The sequence below is a fragment of the Zonotrichia albicollis genome, chromosome 9 (genome assembly GCF_047830755.1).
Source record: "Zonotrichia albicollis isolate bZonAlb1 chromosome 9, bZonAlb1.hap1, whole genome shotgun sequence".
Classification (NCBI taxonomy): domain Eukaryota; kingdom Metazoa; phylum Chordata; class Aves; order Passeriformes; family Passerellidae; genus Zonotrichia; species Zonotrichia albicollis.
This window is the reverse complement of record NC_133827.1, coordinates 34,172,418-34,194,200: the sequence shown is the minus strand read 5'-3', so window position 1 is coordinate 34,194,200 and position 21,783 is coordinate 34,172,418. Positions and strand designations below refer to the sequence as shown.

At 42.5% G+C, this 21,783-nt stretch overlaps 1 protein-coding gene across 8 annotated transcripts in view; it reads right to left on the bottom strand.

The window, feature by feature from the left end:
• The window catches only part of MCF2L2 (MCF.2 cell line derived transforming sequence-like 2), a 149,878-nt gene that overhangs the window by 104,592 nt on the left and 23,503 nt on the right, over nucleotides 1-21,783 (bottom strand). For 7 of the 8 annotated variants that reach the window (XM_005484823.4, XM_014265524.3, XM_014265523.3 and 4 more), the window contains exons 2-3: nucleotides 9,623-9,706; nucleotides 1,877-1,991 (exon numbers count right to left, since the gene is read on the bottom strand). In XM_005484823.4, the coding sequence (XP_005484880.2) occupies nucleotides 1,877-1,991; nucleotides 9,623-9,706 (199 nt within the window). Of the gene's footprint in view, nucleotides 1-1,876; nucleotides 1,992-9,622; nucleotides 9,707-9,867; nucleotides 10,078-21,783 lie in introns of those variants that run through there. The other variant, XM_026792027.2, reaches the window with a different exon arrangement.

Here is a 21,783-nt window from a genome sequence, read left to right as displayed (position 1 = left end):
TACATAATTATGTCATAAATCACACAAAGCTTGCTGCTCAGGTTCTTCTTCTAAATTAACACCTTTCTCCCTCACCATTTACAGAGATAGTGGCAAGTTTCAAATGGTGATTCAAAAAATGCAGGCAATCTTTCTAAAAGCACTGCAATAAAGTGCAATAAAATTCCTGGAAAATTCACGTCACTTCAGTGTGACCTGTGATGAATCTAAGAGCCAAACCAAGGTGCTGGTATGCAGAAAATGCACCTTGAAACCCCAGCTTGACCTTGAACAGGTCATTTAGAGCAAACTGAGCAGTCACTTACTCAACACAGGTTCTGGTGATCCTGTCTGTGGAGTGAGATATTACTCACACGTATCTCAACATCTGTAAAATAGGTATATCACAGCTCTCCTGACTTACAAAGTTTTGAAACTCAGTTCTTCATTCTTTGCACATGGCTCTGGGATTCCTCAGGGGAAGAGAAGATAGAAGAGAACTGAAACTGTGTCAAAGCAAAGGTCCATCTAGTCCAACACTCTGACTCCAGTATTGGTAGATAGTGGCTGCTGAGACAAAGGCAGCAGGAAAATGAGAAGGACAGTATTTCTCTTTATATATATTCTCCCAAGTCCCAGCATTAAGGAATAAATTAATTTCTTCAGCCTGGTTTGTATTTGAGCCATTGTGTCCAGCTGCCATTGATGGAGCAATCCTTCATGAATTTGGCTAATTTCTTTTGAATGCATCTGTGCTTTTGGGCACCACACAGGCTGCAGAAGCTCAAAGGGTTTCTGTCTGTCATGTTGACAATGTAACATGCTGGTTCCCCACATGTGACAAAATCACTGGGAATCATCTCCCTGCATACCAAGTACAAAGAACTGAAAAACTACTTTTATGGTTTTCTCAGCTACTGCTGCTGTTGTACATACCCTGAGGCTGGTCACTCTCCCAGTCCTGAAGGGGTAAGGAAATACTCAAAACAGTTTCCCCTGGCTGAACAAAAGTCCCACAGAGCAGAGTGAAACAATGAAGCTGTTAAGTTCACAGTATGTGGTTTCTCTCAGCTTGCTTTGGCAACCCTTTGGCCATGACTTTGGCAAATACACGTAGGTGGAGCTGTAAAACTTCTCACTCAGACTTGAAGGAGGCACGTTTTCTGCTATGATCCTCTGAGCACCTTTATGCAGAAGACCACAGGAAATGATAAATCGTTGCTGTGCTTCTCACTAGTACAAACAGCCATGGTCTAGAGACAGGACCAGGGGACTGAAAAAAATTTTAAGCTCTCTTAGATGAACAAAAAATAATTCAGCAGTCAAGCCTTAGCACATTTCCTCAGAGGAGGGGAAGTCAGTTTGTTTCACTATCCTTATAAAGCTGCAGGCAAAAAGCAAGGAAAACATCCTGGCTGCAGAGCAATCTCCAAAGAAATGAAGTACCTGAAAGCACATGGTGCTTGCCAGAATCCTGTCAATGGGGCACCTCACTTGCTTTCTCAGCAAAGGGAAAGCTGCATAGAAAAGTGCACTCAGAGAAAAAGCAGTCATGGGGCTTGTGTAAGTATGGCTCCTTCCTGAAGCAGCCCTTCCCTCATTACATCCAGCGCCCCTGAGGCTTCTCACAAACAACCCCTCTTAGCTCCCTTTGATCTGCCACCTTTGCTGCTGCTCTTCAGATCTATTCCTGTTCCAATTGAGTTCAACCTGCCCTGTGTGAAGCTCTCTCTTCCACGACACAATTCCTAGGGCTTCCAGTAGATAGGGAAGTTTCATAATGACTGGAGAGATGCAGAGGCACTGGTATGTCCTGGTAGCACCACTAAAATCAGTGAGCCATTTTGGGGAAGCAAAACTCTCTAGGAAATCAACAGAAATTTGTGCTTAGTCTCACCTGGGAATGCTGGTTAGATAAGTGACCACGTTCAGAAAATCATCATCAGGTATCTCACTGAATCCTGCAAATTCTGGAAAGGTTATAATGGGTGCCCCATCCTTCCCTCTTCCTCCTGCAAAAAAAAAAAAAAAGTCAAAGTTTAGAAGGTGATTTTATGACTTTGGACAGACTGGTCAGTACTCAAGTGGGAAGCACGGGCATATTTCTCCTTCTAAAGCACCCACATCCAGTAATCATCAGCAGCTCCAACCACACAGAAGTTATGAGGGGTTTTCTCACCAGCTTGGGCTCAAAGCTGAGAAGAGACTGAGGAGGCAGCAGCACATAAAGCAATATGATGAAACAAAGCTTTTGTTACAGGTACCTTATTGCTTAGTTCTCCTTAAACAGGGTATTAAGGATATTTTCCCTGAGTCTTTCTCCTTTTTCTGCAATTTTTATAAATCTACTTTTTGGACCAGGCTCATTGGCTCTAACAACCCAATACTGAGTGTATTTCTGCTGCAGACACAGTTTTCTGAGTCATTCATCACACACAGAGGACTCTTACCCCAGGGACAGCCAGTTTCTGGGCTTCTCTTTAGAAAAGAGGAAGCTGTGAGGCAGTAAATTACCTTCCTCAGGAAAATGTCCAATAAATGATCCCATTAGGAGCATGGGAGCGGGGAGGGGGGGGGGGGGAAGCCCATTCTCATTCCTTGAAAGCACCCTCTAAAACCCCATAAATAATCCCTGTTTCCAGGCTGCTCCCATCCACCATTGCCTTTCCTTGTTGATAACCACAGCTGATGCCACAAACCAGTTTCTCCTGCTCTGTTGGTGGTCATTTCAAGGAGGTGCTCCAGTAATTCCTGGCTATTTCTCTGTAGAGTGGACAGTCCCTTGCTAGTCCTGATCCTGCCTCTGCCCTATCCTCACAGCCTCAGTTGGATTATTTAAAATCCTTTCTGGCCAAGGAGAGCTGGAATGCTGTGGAATAAAATGTTTGCACAAGGTAAAACTCAGAGCGCTAGAAAATAGGAATTTTGAACAAGGAAACCCTTTTTCTTCTTGATATCTGGTGACATGGCATCAGCACAGTACCTTCAGCCCCTCTTTTCCTTTCTGAAGCTTGGTTATTGCTTTGATTACATCTGAAAATTACTCAGTTGTGTGAGAACATTCACCAAGCTCACCTTGCTAGGGAGAAAACAGGCCTACAGAGACTCAAAACTGTCTCAGCCAAGAGAGAAAGCAAGAAAGCCATTATTCACACTGCACTGAATTGGATTTCAAATGCTGAGCAGAGCCACAGCCTCCACATTAACCTCCCCACTGGCCTTGGGGTGATGCCAAATGCTGATGGACCTCCAGCTGCACTGTCTGCAGTCAGCACTGATGTAGAATATGCTGTCTTGCAAGTTTGGTCAGGCTTTTCCCAGACTGCTGCACTCTAGACCAGCAGGTACCCAGTTAGGCTGGTTTGTTACAGATTCTCAGTGACATCTCCTGGACACAAACAGTAACAGCCAGGAAAATTTAATACCAAATTTGTCTGCTCTTTGTGCAAAGCTCAGTGTGTGCCAAGGTATTTCATACTTGGTATCTTGTGAGCATTCACAGGATTTCTGGGCACCAAACTTTCTCATTCACATATTTCAAGTATGTGAATATACTTCAAATGAGGAAGATGCAGTAACTTGGAATATTTTGGTTTAAAGCAGCAATATTTGCCACTGGAGGATAAGGTAGAGATTCCCCTGGATTCCCTACTTTTAACACTTGATAATTTATTTGCAGTTATACTCAAGATTTGTTCAAACTACACGTTTCTAAGGGTACTTCTAATGCTCCTGCTAATGAGGAGCTCTTTGTGCTCCTTTTATTTCATCTCCTGCATCTCCATTGACACATGTGCTCTTCTTCCCCTGGCCTCTTTCCTGAGCTGGATGAGGCAGGCTGATGATGCACTCTGTGTATGTGGGTGTGTATTTTTGTCATGGGATCTTCTCCTATAAAAAGCCATCTAAAAAATGAATGTAAGCAGACTGAACACAGACTTCCTTTCACCACTGGCAACAAATCTAGGACACTTAGGAGCAGCCTCAGACTGAACATTCAACTAGGAGTCAGCAGCTCCTGCCTCTGACTCAGCCACAGGCCCTTTACAGCTCCTGATCTCCATCTCATTCCCCAAGGTGAAGGCAACACTTCCTGCTGCAGCCAGAACCTTCAGATGGTTCAGCAGAGCTGTATTTCAGACAGGGAAATAAACAAGGAAACCTTCAGTTCCTGCCACACCAGGAAATTAGGGGGAAGTCTGAAGGAGTTTGGTATTCAGAAATTGTTAAGTGCTATGATGAGAAGAGAGCAGAAATGTGTAAAGTGTTGAGTGACAAGAAATACCACAAATATGTTACAAGTAGGTTTTTCCTGCCCATATCTGAACTTCAAGCAGTAGTTGAGTTACAAAGGAAAATTATCTACATCTATTTTGGATAAGGAATATAAGGGAAGCTCCTTAAATACCAAGGGTGTCTGGAAAACTCTTCAGTACAAGACAGCAATTCCATACATCTAAATGCTAATGCCACTTTTTCCCTGACACTAATCCAAGAATTGCTGCAGTATGCAAATTTCTGCAGAGTGTGGATTGACAAGATGCAGCCCTTTTTCCTCAACCATCAACCTTTCTTTCTAGGGAGTTACCAAAAGATTTCTTCCAGTCCTTCCAGCTAGATACTATTCAGTGTCTTGAAAGGGCAGACAGCACAAACTAAAGGCCAACAGGGACAGTCTCCAGTCAGCACCATAGCCATAAGGACTGAGCACATGGAATTTGTCTTTAATGAAATTTAGAAGAGATAGCACACAAGCAGTATCAGGATTGTACAAGGTACCCACGGTAATTGGACCTTCATAAACTCTCAGGTGTGTCAATCCCCTAAGTCCCAGGACACAGAGCAGCATTCATAGCTGCTCCTGTTGGACAGACTTTCCAGCAGCCAATGCAGCCTGGATAGCTGCTGCAGTGAAGATGGGGCCAGAATTCAGCTGTGGAACAAAACAGCTGAAGTATTTGAGGAAGGAATATACGAGGGGGAAAGAAGGTTATGGCAGTTGAGAAAATTTAATTTTGCTTTGCAGTGTAAAGGGTGTGATTGACAAATGAGGTGTGAGTGCTGAATTCTGAGAGCTCTCACAGCTGAATCTGTATATTGGTATGAACTGATGTAAAACCAGAAAGCAACCACAACTGCAGGCCAAGGCCCTGAACACAATGAGGATCTTAGACAATCTCCCACTCCTCAGTTCCAGCCCTCCCATGCTTCCCACCCAGGCACAAAAAATATCCATGGTTGAGACAATAAGGGGCTACACTGAAGTCCTGTTCTATAGCCAGCAGCTCTTCTAACTAGAGATCACCAAATGTGCTGACTCCCTTGGGAAATAAAACCAAAACAAATGAAAAGCATCAGCCCAACAAAGGGGCTATAGTCAGGAGAAGTTCCAAAAGTTAGTCTGCAAGTTTCCAGAGCTCACCTCCCCAGGCTGCCACAGGCACTAACTCATCAGTTAGTATTGGAAAGTGTTCTCTCAATGCTGCTGATGTGTGCAGCCTTAACTGCTTGGGCCTGCCCACATGCAGAGAGCTCCCTGAGTCCTCACAGCCCAGCCCTGACTACAGTTCATCTCCTGGGTCAGACAGCCAAAAAATCTAATGATACCTTGGCTGAAGTTTCACTGCTTTGGTCAAGTCTTGGATTTTCCAAGCTCTGTTGTTTTGGTTTTCCGTGTTGATTAAGAGTTGTGAATGATGAATTTCTCATTAAATCAAGTTTCCTGGGTCTCAATTTTTATAAAAGATCCAAACTGTCCTTTTGGCAAGGTCAGGCCAGGTTTTCCAAAAGGCTCAGTTTAAACAGGAAGCAGATGGCCAAACACCCTCCAGGCTTTGCAAATTAAATAAACTGGCTTCTGAGTCAGTTACCGTTTTCAGATATACTCTCCCATCCACTGAAGTCTGTTAACAGGAGCAGAACACAAAGAAAATGATTCTCTCTGCTAATACATTTCGTGACAGTTTGCCTAATAAAGTCGTGATTTAGCAACATGATCCATTATTGCTGCAAATGGCAGATTGGGCTCTTTGACAGAATAATTACAGATAAGAACAGGTTGTGAAGCTGCAGATAAAAAAGTGTGGGGGGGGGAAGGAATGGTAGCAGTTCCAAGAGCAGATTGGTACGGCAGGACAGACAGAAAAAGTATTCTACTAGTGGTTCTTTATTCTTGAGTAAAAACTGGTGTGTTAGAATAACCAGGCTGTCAGTACTACTCAGCTTTGTGATCTAGTTCCCTTAACAGCTCCAGGAAACACACAAACCTAGCTGAGCACTCTGTGTTGTCACAGCTGTAGTCCATTAACTGAGAGTTTGGTTTGCAGAGAAAGGAAAGAGGCAGTAGTGATATCAAAGCTAGAATTTAACCACAAGAACCAGTACTCCTACCAGATCTCACAAGCTAAGCAGGGCTAAATCAGCACATGGGAAAAGAGATGACCAAAGTAAAATTCCATTATTAAGGACATTGCCACATTACACTGCAACCATTTCCATTACCTCAGCAGACCAGGGAAGACTTTGGAGAGTTTCCCTGTCCTTGGCATGGACTAAGGTCTTGATTAGTCTGGTAGGTGGAGGACCAGGACAAACAGGAGGCTATTAGCAGGTAATACATTCATTACAACTAGACCCTGACACAATCAAACACCTAACTCATCAGACTTCTTATATAATTCCTACCATCTGCTCAGAGACCACAAGACAGCCAGATCCTCTTAAGAAGTTTGCACACAGCAATAGTGGAGAGAAGTGTTCCTAATGAGTCATGTCCAGAGAAAACAAAGAGCCTTTGATTCAATCATTTTCCCCTTTCTTTTCTGCTTTACTGCAAGGAAACATTGTGAGTTCACTGCATCTGTCTCAGCTGCCAGCTGTAACTAAAAGGGTGGTATTAACTAAAGAAATACTCATTTTTGACAAAGTTTACAACAGTGAACCACTGACTTCCATTATCACTGGACAAATGCATTTGGGGTCAACAGGACTGAGCAGGAGAGCTTGACAAAGCCAGAGGCTGTGGAGTAACACAAACCAGAATCAGTGCTGCATCCTCTGGGCTCTGCACAGGCATGGGAGAGGTGACTGGTTGTGCCCCGGGGGCTGCAGCCTCCAGACTGAAAGAAATAACCCCATCTAGTAAAAATCAGTGTATACCCCTGTTAGGAAGTTGTTCAGAGAAACATAATTTATGTGCACAACGCTCTACAAAAACATTGGAATTGTCTTTTACCGCCCAAGATGGTGACACCAAAGAACAGAAGGGTTTTTTTTTTTTCCCCAGACAGTGGCTACTGAGCTGCAACATTTCAATATGGGAAACCAGGAATAGGCTAAGTATCAAATTTTCAGCCACCATGTAGGCAAGCACTGAAGCACCAAAATATTTGTGGTTCCTGGTACCTAATGAAAAGCAGCTAACAGCATGCTTTGAGGAAAAGCTACAGAGCCATCTGGAAAAAAATCTAAATCAAATGAGGTCATTTACATGTGAATTACTTTAATAAATGAAATGAGGCAGAAGAGTGCCCAGTTTTGTCTTCATTGCATGAGAAAACCAATCTTTTGCTAAAGGAAAAAGAAAGTTACATTATTTAGAGAAATGCATTTTTGAAAAGTATAGTAATGTCTGGCTTGCACCTAAAGTTCTCTTTGCAGGAGGCAATAGAGAGAGTGAGGAAGATTCCTGCTATGTTTTACCTATGACTCACCAGTGCTCACCAACAGAATAAGACCAAAGGGGCTTCTAAGCCTTCCTTAACTTCTTCACATGCTACCATGGGGATTTTGGAGTGGAGGCACCCAGGTTTCTAAATCTATCTGTAAACTTCAGACTGAAATCAACTTAGAAACTATGAACTACACTGCCCTGTTTTATAGTGGGATACTATTTCTGGACTGTACTGAGCAGATTTTGGATAAGCCTGAAAATTCTTAAAATGAGATTTGTTATTTAAGTAGATGGGGGCATGAAAGACACCTTCTCACTTTCCTTTGTTATTTGTTATTAGTACTTCTATGTGGATGAACCAGTTATTTGCTGATTCCTAACAAACAAGCCCCTAAGCCTTGCCTTCTATGAAGAGTTATTTTTCAAGTCTTTAAGCAGCTCACATTTCAACAGCCTCATTTAAACACCTTTCTCATCACTTCCAAGAATAAAAGAATTAGATAAATGTGAAGAGTTGAATTTGCTAAAATAGCAGGTGAGAATACAGGCACTGCTGAAATTATGAATCCATAAAGAAATATGAAAATTCTTTTTTTATGTCTACCCTTGACATTTTTATTCCTTGTTTAATGTTCTAGCTGGAACTGGAAATGGGTTTTTTCTTCCTGTTTAGTAAACCACTTTCCATAAGTTGCTCATTACATGCTGTATTCAGCTTTTGCTATTGGTCCCAAATGTTGCAAGGTAAAGGAGGTCAAAAATAGCAATCCTCCACATTTTACTGGGTAGGCAATTGCATATGAGGCACTCAGTTCTCAACAATTCCTAGGGTTTGAGCAATTTAATGCAGTTCCAGACCCTGTCCTGCCCAGAGGGGTGTGCTCATCAGGAATTCTGGGAAGGTGGGACCCCGAGATGTTTTACTGCAGATGAGAAGGCAGCACCCTCTGCTGAGTCAACACCCTCTGCCTAGTGCAAACCCTTTAGTTATTGAGCTTAGGAAACTGCCACAAGATCCTACCTGCAAGCCTCCAAACTCAAGTTTTGATACTCAGAGCCTCATAAAGAATTCTGTGTAAATTAGATTTCAATTTCTTTCCGCAAATGTATTTTAAAATGCAAAGACAGAGCAAGAATTGGGCCTGCTGAGCTGACCATTTCCAGAGAGCTGAGTTGGTGCACTCTGAGCACTCTATACCCACCAAGAGGGACAGGCTTTCCAAGAGGACCTTCTTATGATCTCAGCATTTTGTGCAAAATCATGACACTTCACTGTTTCTATGAGGAATATGATCAGCAAATTCTGAATTTTCTTATTTGCAGAACAGACAGAAATAGAGACAAAAGGAGTTGCCAGAGGCCATGCAGTCAACAGCAGAGACTGTTTTAGGACCTAGATAAGATTTTATCATCTACCGTATCCAAAATAATGAATTAAATAATTTGCCAAATATTTCAGTATCAGCTCTTTCTTTGGGGAAGGAACTGCGTCACTTTGTGTGATTGCAAATTTCAGGCAAACAAAAGACTATGTAATAATCATATCTTTTAAAGATTAGAACCTTACATTTTAGCAATGAATCATTTCTCAAACAAAGGCAAATGAGGAAGAAGGGGGAGGTCATGAATAGATCCCTGATAGACCAAAATCTTTTCCCACAAACAAGATCCTTGGACATTGTGCAAAGATATGTAGTGAAAGTTTTGTTTAATTTCTTGCCCTCTAAATAGGCTCCTCCCAGCCCACTGTGGAGAACATGGAAAATTAACTTGCCTTAAAAAAGCAATTACAGCAGCTTGGCACTTTTCCATTCCATACACCATGAATATCTGACTGTAGCAGCATTTCTCAGGAGCAATATGAAAATACTATTGCAACTGCTGTACGGAGCTGAAGGGTGACAGACAGCATGACACATTCCAGTATGTCTCCAAGAGAATCACAGAGTGTCATTACCAGCAACTTCTTACCTGACAAGATTGCAAATTGCCTGTGGAGCTGCTCTATTATATCCACTGCTACCAGCGGCCGTATCTCCTGCTGCATGATTTCATCTGTGCAAGGAAAAACAGAAATCTTCCATGAGTTCATAAAGCCTCAATGACAATTTTTTCCTCCTTTAACAACCCAGCAAAACAAAGATGACACTCCAAGTCTAGCCAGACTATTGCCTGAGCTATTATATGACTATTGTGGTAAAGATTATGGTACTTACAGAGTCTCCTCTTCAGCCTATTAACTTCATCTATTGCCTTGTGATTTCAGAGAGAGCTTTTCATAAACCAGCTCCAGCAGATTTGCCAGAGCTTGCCACAGGTTTGCTCAAGCTGACAGTGGCTCCTTACCGCTTCAGGTTCCATATTAAGTCACTGCATTTGGCCTCCCACTACAGCAGTTTTTCAGTCTTTGAAGCAGTGAAATCTACTCCACATACATGGCCCTGTTCCACCCTGAACTCCCCGAGCTCTGCTGGAGGACTTTGTGTAGCCAGCCAATCCACAAGGGTTTCCTTTCCCGATGCTTTTTCCGCTACAAGCAAATTCATAGTAAAAGGAGGAAATAAGGGGCTGTGAGACTTTCTTCTCATGAAAACAAAGCCTGTTATTTTAACTAAGCCTGTTAGTTTAAACACTAAAAAGTTAAAAAGTAACTTGGCAAGCAGCTGGACAAAAAATGACCTCAATTTTTGTGTGTGATCTATGGAGTGAAAAGCAATTATTGTTTCACATGGAGATAATTTGATCTCTTTTTGTAACAGGTGCACCCAGTTATTTTCCCCGCTCTTCACACCAGTCTAAAGCAGCAACATTTACAAGAAATATCTGCCAACTTAACTGGCAAGATCAAGGTTTATGTTATAATGACATCTATTGGAACTACTCCTTTAGCCACTGTACAGAACAACAACCAGTCCTGGTGTTGTACAGATCACCTCTAAGTACCCAGACAGCAGGTGGAAGGAAGGAGGTTGGGTCCAGATAGACCACAGACCTCTCAGAGACTTGCTCAGCCCTCCAGGGCTACAAACCTGCCAGTAGTTGAGTTTGTGTTTGATGTTTGCCAGTATGAAGACTCATTAATATTAACCAGTCTTGAGCAAAACAGAAATTCCACCACCTACCCAACCCCTATTTAGCTTTATTGGTTTGCTCTAAACATAGCTTTGTTTCTGATTTCTAAATATCCTTTTTATTCAGAAGGTTTTTGTGATGTAAGGATAAGATGAAGCAAAAGAAAAAAGAACTGCAGGGTGCCAGTTAGTTCTTATCAAATCCCCTGCCTGGGTAAGACAAACCTCATGGGATTGCTGTAAAAGCCACACTCAGGAGGAGATGTTCAGATGATGAGAAAGGTGGTACAAAACACATTTGGTGACGAGGAATCACACATCCAATAAGTCAGTACAGTTCATACACTGACATGCTGGGAAAAGCAATTGCAGCCAAGAAACTAGCAGGGGACAGAAAATCTGAGAAAACAAGGGAAGGTGCCTCACAGCCCAATGGGCAAATCAGATGATGTGGCTATGAAATGTTACAGCTGTAGCCACAGCACTGAAGATCCCATTTGCACTTCCTCTAGGACAGTGCTTAAAGGTATTTACTCCCCAACATGGAAGAATTTGTAACACCATCACAGCATAGACCTTGCAGTAGAAGTCCCAGTCCTTGGAAACATGATTGATTATCTGGGGCTGCTGGAGGAAGTTTTTAATCTTTGACTAGAAGAAAAGCTTGAAAAAACTCTTATAAGGAAACAAAAAGACAGAAGTCTGGGTTTGTTTCAAAGCTATGACATTTGCCTAGCACAAGTGAGCATTAATCATTGATATCTTCCACTGGCTTTATCCCAGGAAGCTCTGAAGCCTCTCTGGTCTGAACGGCAAGCCAGAAGGCAGCAGGAAGTGCTGCTCACCCTCCTGGGTAGAAGGAAGGGACCATTTTTCTGGGGACTGATATTCCAGCTGAGAAGCCCCTTCTTCAGGGTGACATGAGCTGGTATTGAGCTGACAGCCACGGGTTCATGGACACTTCAGAAAAACTTACTGATGGCAGGCACATTTTAACACTCCATGGGGCCAAGAGGAACATTTCAGGAAGCTGAAAAGCTGCAGGAACGTGACAAGTATCTTGTCTCATAGCATCCCTTGCTAATATCTACAGAGGACATTGGACAACTCCTGGTCACTTCAGAGCAGTCCTGTCCTCTGATAAAATCTGTATTTCTATAGGCATGCAACTCAAGATCTTATCAAAACATACACCAGCCAAGTGTCTGCAACATATTTATTTTGGGAAACTTGACTCAGACATTTCCCACCTTCTGTGTGATTACTCTTGTGGTCTTCACTATTTTTTTTTTTTTTTTTTGAAGAGGCAGTTATTCATAGCCTCTGAAATTTCAAAAAGAAAAATTGAATTGTTTGGTGTTACATGAAACAATGCCAATCCCCTACACAGGTCATCAAAGATGAACATTTACATTTACCACACTGTTCTTCATTACTTGAATTAATTGAATTTGTCAGGACAATTTAAATATGAATAAGGATGTGATAAAAGAGGAAAAAAATAAAAGAAACAAGTCAGTTCATGTACTCTTGGTTCTCCTCTTAAATTACTATAAATTAAATTCCTAGCAGAGGCCAGTTTCAATGCAGAAGAATTAGGCCTTACAGTTTTGCTTCCCAAGGTTTTCTACCAAGAGGGAGGAAAAGAAAAGCAATTACTACAGCCATCTGTCTGGCACAGCTTCTCCTCCTTCCCAGCTCTCCAGGGAGGCTCACTGCAACTGTGCTATCTGATCCTCAAGGGAAAGCCATTCAGTTATGCTTCATAATTCCTCATTCAACAATGCAACCTGCTTGGGCTTGCAAAAACACACTTATTCTGTGTCTCATCCAGCTCTTTGTGCTCCCACAGCAGGTCTGGAGGAGCTACACCAACAGCAGATGGTTAAAAACAACAAAGAATATCCCCTTGTTCTTTCCTCTCTTCTCTGAGCAGACACAAACTGGTTTACATGCTAATGGCAACCAAGTGTTTCCAAGAGCACTGGAAAGGTGACCTGCTGGAGTGAGGGCCTGGACTGCACCGGCAGATTGACACAGCAGTGCCTGTTGCTCCACCAAGGACAACTAAAGGCCATCAGCCACACCAGGACATTGGGGTTTCTTTGTTTTTAAGTGGCTGGAGGCTACAACTGCCTGGCCTTCTGCTGACTGCAGGAGAGGATGGCTTCAATCCCTCATCTGAAGCCACTATTCTTGGAATAATGGGCTACAGATTTCCAGAGCAAAGTTCATGTCTTCTTAATCATAGTCTAATATGTAATTCACAGTGAAAGAAGACAGCTGACAGTGAAAGAAAATCTTTTCTAAAATAGTCAAGTACATCAGCCTACTTCTACTTTGTGCAAACTCTGTCAAAAGTTATGCTCAGAGTTCTCATAATGTTTTTGAGAAAAATCAGATTGCTGATGTGATGGAAAAGGGTCAGACAGGATTAAGCATCAGGTCAGATATTTCTTGGTCAGATATTTCATTTTAAGAACGTGAAAGCACACCTTACATTATGTGTTCTTATGCTCTTTAGAAAGTACCAAAAGGCAAATCCAAAGTTTGAAAGTGGCAGAATTCCTACAGTCCAGAACTTCTCCCAGGTCCTGAGTCTGCTTTGCTTGCCACCAACAGCCAAGTCTAGCAGAGCTAAGTTAGGTTTCAAAAATTAAATACACTGAGGGAACAAATTTGCACATTTGACTGATAAGGTTTAAGCAGGCTAAAGAATTTGAAAATATTCTGTCCCACCAGAATTCTCAGTTCAAGTCCTTCAGCAAAACATTTCCCTTTTTGAAGGTCAAAAAGAACTTCAAGGTTATTACATCAGAGAAAGAATCTCTTAGTTTGGAATCCTTTTTTTAAATTTCTATTCATTTATCTTTCTCACCCATTGTTTACTTTCTGAAAAGGTTTGTTTATTCCCTCAGCCTAGGCAGACAAACAGTGAGGTCAGTTACTGATGCAAGCTGCTGTGCTACAGATTGTTCTAAAGAGGAACTAAAAATCTAGCTATAAACAGAAGGGAAATCTCATGCTTTCTCTTATTCCTCTGCACATTCCTGCCACCTCTTTTTTTGCTCACCCATGTTGAGTCAACTGAAAACTAAGCCAGGAATAACATTATTGTAAATAAGGTGAAGCATCATTTCCTCAGTGATTGCTTCTGATCTGGGTTAGCTCTCTGCAAAGCTGCTTGAAGGGTACAAGTGCTGGTAATGCATAGGAGGGGTGGCAAAGCCAGGACTGTCCTTCCAGGAGATAATCATACTTAGGTCAGCTTAGGGCAAAAGCCAAAATGAAGCATAGGTGGCTGTTATCAACTTCTCTTTCAGATCAATTTTTCACCAAGCACAACTGTAAAATCTACAAAGAGTATTTGTTTAAAAGCAATTTCTCTTCTCATTAAAGCCAAGTTTCATAGCAGAGTTTGGGAGCCGTCTTCCAAAGACTGAATCTTTCCAAAATATTTAAGTAACTCTTGGTCATGTTTGGAAGTATCTGTTTAAGTTGGTGGATTTTTAGTTGCAACAGCAACCCAGTTTTGTGTACACTTAGATAGTAGATATCTGGAGAAGCAAGGTTAGGAGCAAGATCCTGCCTTGACTGATGCACTGCCAGCATGTTCCAGCGCCTTGAGAAGGGGACAGACTGAGGCCTGGTGTGGAAGGAATTGCCTTGCAAATTTTCCCAAACAATCTCCATAAAAGGTCAGAAATGCACCTTTCTCTGAAGAGCTCAGAAAGCTGTGAGTCCCAGTGTCGACCTGGGCAGAAGCTGAACTGGTGCCTGATGTGATTTTCTGTCACACAGATGTGCTCTGAAGTTTTCTCCTGACATCACACTGAGTCATGATTGGTATTTTCAAGGCATTCTGTGCAGTTTAATGATGGAGGTACCATCAGGCTCAGCTTTACCTGAGCCTGCTCTGCAGGCACATATTCCTGCTGATTTTAAGTCTTTCAGGGAAGACTGCTCAAATTCTTCATATCACTGTATTTTTCAATTAATCTCATTTACTAAATTTGATGCTTATTTAAACATAAAATTATAAGAGTGGAGAGGTCACAGATTGAAAAGATCTGTTTAGAAGATGTATTTTCCTGTGCTCCAGGAGTGGTTACAGACTTTAGTAAGCTGTTTTTACAGGCAGGCACAGTACACATTAGGACTCTATGGTTGATTTATAAGGGGAAGAAAGTAGAGCTGTTCATATATAAAACTGAAATCTTGCCCTCCCAAATGGAAATGCACCCTCTAGGCATGATGTCAGCTTTCTAAGCCAATGTCAAAATATTTTGGAATACATTTCCTTGGATGAAGAAACAGATTTTGCTGCTTTTTCCATTTAACCACTTCTTCAAAAACAGTCTTTGGATGGTCTTGTATGAAGGACATTTTTTGTTTGTTTCTAAATAAGTCTTAAATTTTATTGGTAAATAACAAAAATTTTAAAAGCTTTATTCTGCATAGGTAAACTCCCATTTTAATTTACTGTTGGTACATTCTGCAAAAATACATTGGTGTGTACAAATTTATACTTATAGTCACACTTCAAGGATTTCAATGACTATTTACTGACACCATACATTTGTGCACACATCTAGGAATTCTCCATTAATAATCCCCATAAAAGCTAAATTTACAAACTAATATAAAATTCTCAAAGCACTCTCCACTGTTCAGTTCAATTCATATCCTAGCCTATTATGAAGATACTTATAATACTGCTGTAAAATCGTAAGAGATAGATAAGAAATTATTAACAAATCTTCACTCTGCACTATGATTTATCCATAATCAGAAAAGATCTAAAGAAACACACTATACCTCATCATCTGCTCAGCAAGATATTGCTTGATTTCACAGACCACCCCCTGCTGGGGGGATGCTACATCCTACTAGCCACAAAACTGAAACTTCCCTAATAAAAGGCATTAAAGGCAAAGGTCTAATCTCAGCATTCAAGAAATAAATCCAGATTTATAGCAGCATGGGACAGCCTCTTGCCTAGTGCCTCAGTAGTAAAAACTTCTTGATAGTTTCTGATTTTTGCCAGAGAAAAGTTAATTCATCTTCTTCCCAAAATCTGTCCTTCACAACAATGCTGGATTACTAGAACACAAATTCCTGCTCAGAAAATAGAAAAAAAGAATATTTCCACAATGTCATGTTAAAAACCATCCTGAATAACAAAACCCACATGTGGCAAACTGCAAAGCTAAAATATGCTCGCTACAATGAGATACAGCAGGCTATACAGCAGACTCCATTCCTTTCTCCTAGAGCTTGCCAGGAGACAGTTTCATAGCTGAAACTCTATCTTAGAAGAATTCTAGCCACTGGCTCTGCCCTGAACTATTGCATCCAGCAAAATAATTTCAGAGCCTGACATAATTTCTGAGCTCAGGAGCTGAAGGGCTGGTTGCTTGCTCACTGCTGAACAGAGGCCAGTTAGTTAAAAAATATTTCCCTGGTTACTGCATTGGAGACAAACAGTGAGCCCCAGCAGGCACCTCTGCTGCCAGCAGCACTGAGTGTATCTCCGGGACAAACACTGCTCACAGCCCACCTCTGCCCGGGACAGCTCCCAGCCACCCTCCTGCAGCCTCCTCCACGCTGTCACCAGCAGCCCAGCTCAGAAGCCCAGCAGAAAAGCCACAAAAGACAGGGCAAGGAGCGATGGTTCCCCTGCATCCCCTGCGGCCACTCACGATCCCTCCCCGGTGAGGCAGCGCGGCTCCGGCAGTCCCGCTGTGGCAATGAGCTCACCCGGGCACGGGGCAGCAGCGAGGGAGGGATGGAGAGAGGCCGCACTCCCTGAGCAATCCTGGAGCCAACAACGCTGCACCCAAGGGCTGAGGCTCTGCTGGAGGAGTGTGCACAGAGCGCTTCGGAACAGCTGCAGAGCAAAGCACAGCAGAGAGCTCTCAGTGCTCCGGGGCCGGGTTTAACCCTGCCCAGGTACAGCCGCCTCTCCACTCGGGCCCCTCCAAAGGGACACTGGGGAGGCTTTCACAGCTTGGCACAAACAATAAAAGGACAGCCCAGCAAGCAACAAAACAGATTGACTTTCTCAGACTGAGGCATGGAAAAGGCTTTCATTAAAAGAACCTTAAATAGTAGGGTGTTCGGGGCCAAGGGAAACCAGCAGTGCTGCTGTGAATTGCTGTCTCGGGTACTATCTCGAAGGCACACCCACACATCAGAACACAGCACTGTTATTTAAAGACAAGGGAGAAGACTGCACGAGACCTCTGAATTTGGTAGGAAACATGACCTCAGGTTTTGAACAGGGGAGTAATCATTTTGACATATTTAGTTCAATGAATACTTCAGAACACAAGTTTTCAGTGCATGAAGGGAGTATACATGTGGCTTGAAGAAGGTGACATCACACCTATAGCAGTCTGAAGCAATACTGGGAAGCAAAATAAACATTAGGTAACTCATAAAATTTACTGTCCCTTTACTGCCACAACCCCCAGCAGCTCAGGAGCTTTAGATACAAGTCACTCTTCAGCCAGGCTACAGTAGCTGTTCCCTAGGATGTATGATGCAATGGTAATATCTTTTTTGTTCTTTGTCTTCAAGATCCAAAAAAACAAGTGTCATTCATTCTATAGATAGGGAAACTGAGGCACAGGGGTAGGAATCCAGGTCATCAGTCAACCTCAGTTTTTCCCAGCAGTAAATTGAGGAGCAGTAAATTTCTACAGACAGGCTATTGGACATTAGATCTCTCTTAAGGATAATACACCCAGGATTTCCATCCTTCTCCCATCAGCTAACCAACACAAACTATGATAATGCTTTTAGTGTAGCATGAGAAAAATAACAGGGTTTCTATGTAGTTACAAATGCATGCCAGATCTAAGCAGAGCATCACCATGCTTGGTACAAGATACACCTGAGAGTTTATGACACCTGCAGCTTTACAGACAGACACTACTTGGTGGATAAAGGTACAGGAGAGTGGCAAGATGCATGGATTTTACACTGCACTTCCTTTCTCAGCTTGCCAAATAAGTGAATTCACCAGCTGCAGTGGGTGTGTAATGTTACTCTCTGCTGCCTGTACCAGTAGAAATGGCCACGTGTAACCAATGTACAAGATCTGTCTCCCATTCCAGACACGTTTTGCTCTCCTGGGAGCTTCCCCTCCCGTTCTGCTTGTGCAGAGTGAACAGAGCACAGCCCTGCTGGCCAGCGAGCCCAGCCCTGCCCCGGGGCAGCCCAGACAGCAGCAGAGCCTGTGCACAGCTGGTCCCCAGCCAGGTGTGGGGTAGCCCACGGCCCCCTCCTGGCACCACCCCTCACCTTCCTGCCGGGATTGGCCTCCCTGGGAGCACAGAGGGACAAGTGTCACATCGGTCCCAGTGGCTGGTCAATGGGCCAGATGATCACAGTCTGAAAAGCACTTTGACCCTGTGTGAAGAGATGCTGCAGAAGCAGCAGAGCCAGCCATGGAGTTAGTTAGAAGATGAAATGCTTTCTGCAAGTGAATGGAAATTACTAATCTAATGTGGATTCAGGATATAAGTAGAGCAATGAACTCACCATGGAAGGGGCACCAAGAAATTCCTCAGGCCACTACATTCTCCTCAGGCAATACTTTAAGTTTCATAAGCTAAATTTACACATCAGACATTTTTTCATTTGGGTAATTAGTACAGGTAATTTCAATATGTATTGGCAAAATGTCTTTGCCAAGATGAAAAGGCTTAGTTGTGCCTCTCTCAGCAGAACAATAAAAAGTATCCAAATTTTGTCTCACCAGCCCATAGAATAGGGTAATACTGACATTTCAGTTTTTGTTACTGGGAAGCAACTGTATTACACATTTAAGTATACTTAAAAAAAATAAAATTCAAGGACATGATCCTCTCTGGCTACAATACACCCCAGTTTCCTTGAAATAACTTGCACCATGTCAGCATCTGTCTCCAAACATTCATGTGTTCACCTGTGGGTGTGGGCCTCCAAAAGCATGGCAAGAAATGGCTCATACCCAAGTGCCTCTAACTCAGAGATCATCTTCCCAGATTCTTTCACTGCAGGACCAGAGAGAACCACTAGGTTCATTGTGTTTGACTTGTTGAACACACAAGATGTTCATGGCAATTGGATTAAACAAGCATTTTAGAAAGCTCTTTAATCTTATGTTAAAGACTTCAGGCAACTGCAAATCCACTGTTTCCTCTAGAGAAGGCCTAACACAAAGAAATTGGCTTGTGTTTTACAGCCCCCACTTTGACTTACTGATTTTTATTGTGCTTTTGACTTGAAAATTTAAGTTGCCCCTCCTTTCATCCATTCTCTGACAGATGTCACTTCTTGAGCCTAGGGGTAAAGTCAAGGGAAAATGGAACACAGTAACCCTTTATCCCTTCCCATTTCACCTCAGCTTTTCTCAATGCTAGCAAATGATGACCTTACTAATTAACAGTATCACAATTTAAAAATCAGGTCTGCACTCCTGTACACCTCCTCAGAAGCATCCCCAGAAGCACACTGCCTCAAGGTGTGACTCAGGAGTTTAGACAAATAGCCTAAACTGAGCAATCCCCAGTATAATGACTCATAGGCACAGGTTCTGAATATAAATAAGGCATTGACTCTGTGCAAAATAAGGATGCTGGGATATTCCAGCTTAGAAAAGGGTGAAAAAACCCAAAATGCTTGGTCAATAATTCTTGTCTGTTGTAAGAACCTGGAGGATTTTCTTCCCTTTGAAAAATGAAATTAACTAACAGGATCAGAAATTTGTGCAACAAGACACTTGCATAGTCCAAATATTCATATATAGCTGGGCTGCTCCAACCAAGCATTTATTTATCATTACTTTATACTTGATCCTGAGTATCTCTAGTAGATAATGTGGTGAAGAAGCAAAGTCCATGTCTTAGAAAAGTCACTGGTCAGGCTAATCCATAGCAAGATTCAGGTAATAAAGCTGCAGTACAATTTGTATTTAAAAAATCAATACATTAGCACAGCAGAATTGGGTTTTTAAGTGAGGTGTGAAGCAGCAGAACTGGCTGAATTTGGAGAATAGGCTCTGTGGGCATAACCAGGGTGAGAGCTCTGCACAGGCACTCTCCAACCTCCCAGCGCACTCAGCACCATTCTCCCCTGAAATCTTCTCCCCAGGCAGTTTACACTACAATTCAGGTAATAAAGAAAAGCAAACTGGGCTATTATACTGTGGTAATAATTCCCACAAGTTAACAAAACATTGTCAATTATAGCAATCTGTCTATCCATGTTTAATGCTTTTCCATTTTGCTGAGTTGTTTCTTGTTCTGGTATCATGGGAGAAAGGGAAAAACATAAATACCCACAAGGCCTCTGCTCTAACTTGCCCTCTGAGAATTTGTTCTCTTGATCTTTGCAGTTCTGCATCTCTCTCAGAACTCTTTTAAATGAAAATCAAGCTGTGCCTTCACTATTTGTCTCATAATTGTCTGGACCTTTCTTATTAGGTAAACAGGGTTTTAGTATTTCTCAGCCACAGCAGAGCATGCTGCATATGAATGGGGACAGGTGAAAAGAAACACAAGCATCTAAGATAATTGTCTTTTCTCAGAAAGACCTCTGTGGAAAACAGAATATTTTATTTCAGCTATTCTATATGCAATGAGAGCCAGCTGAAAAAAGTTATCCCAGGTCCCCTTGGTAGCATTTTTTACTAAAGAGAAGAAGAAATACTGAATGCAAATAGAACCAGAACAATTTGAGCAATACAGATGGAGCTACTGTGACTGAGTCTTCAGGGATTTAGAAATATCTTCCACTTATGCTTCAGATTTTGGTCTTCACATGAAATAGACACCTTCTCCAGTAACCAGCACTTCTGTGGAAAGGTCAGTCATTTGAAAAAGGAAAGTATTTCTCATTTATTTTACTACCAAAGGTGGAGAAGATCCAAAAAGTCCAACAAATTTCAGTCCCAATTCATTTCAGATGAGATTTCCTTTCAGAGATAGCACCATAATTCCTTAACCCCTCCAGTACTTAAGTCCCTTTTCCTCCCTGAACAGATGGATCTGAAGAATTGGTTTTCAGGTCCAGCAGTAATAGAAACACAGCAGTAGGACTCAGAACAACCTCCCATGATTGCTGGACAGAAAAACTGCAGCATTCCTCTGTCCTACAGAGGACAAAAGAAGAAACACTGCTAGCACAACAGACAGGTCCCCATCCTCCTGGCAAGGAGCCTCCTGCCTGGTTTTGCAGCAACAGCAAAATCCTGAAAAGCCTCAGTAATAAACTGAATATTCCTGTCTGCAGATTCACTACCCTGATTTAAGCAGCCACCAGCCTTGAGCACAGATGAAAAACATACAATTATTCCTCTAAAAATATAAAATTCCCTTGCAGCCCCAAGCTCCACAGCATGCAGAGACAGTCGTAGCCAGCACAGGATCATTCATCCATGTAAAACCCCTGTGGGTACATGATCCCCTTGAGGCCTTGAGCATCACAACAAGACAGGCTAACTAGGAGCATCTGGGGACAAAGGGGCCAGTTGGGCAAGAGGTGTCCTCAAGCATTAAAGGTGTTCACCAGCAGCAGGGTGACATAAACAGTCAGGTCCATGATGAAAAGACATGTGAGCCACTGTGCAAGAATGATGCATTTCATGGCAAGAGGCTGTGCTTGGCTTTCAGCCTCAGTATCTGTTTTGTGAGGAACTGAGGGCACTCCAACAATGATCAGCCCTGGGCTGGGGTCGCTGCCACATCTCTCCCTGGCTTTCTGGGGGCTCCTTCCCTTTGGTTCTCATGCTGTGCTATAACCAGCACCTTGGAGCTGCAGCTCCCAGTCTCAAGGTCACACAGTGGTGTTCAAAATAGCACCATTTGTACACCAGACCCCAGAGGGCCCTGCAGGCAGCTCACATAGCCTGTTGCAGGGAGCCAGGACTGTGGAGGTCTCAGCAGGCATCATGTGCCCATAAGGAAACTGCCCTTCAGCTGGCCCCTCACAGCAGCACTTCTTTTTGTGACCATTCACTATTTTTTTCCCTTTATCTGAACAGAAGCCTACAACCACACCTCTAACCACTCA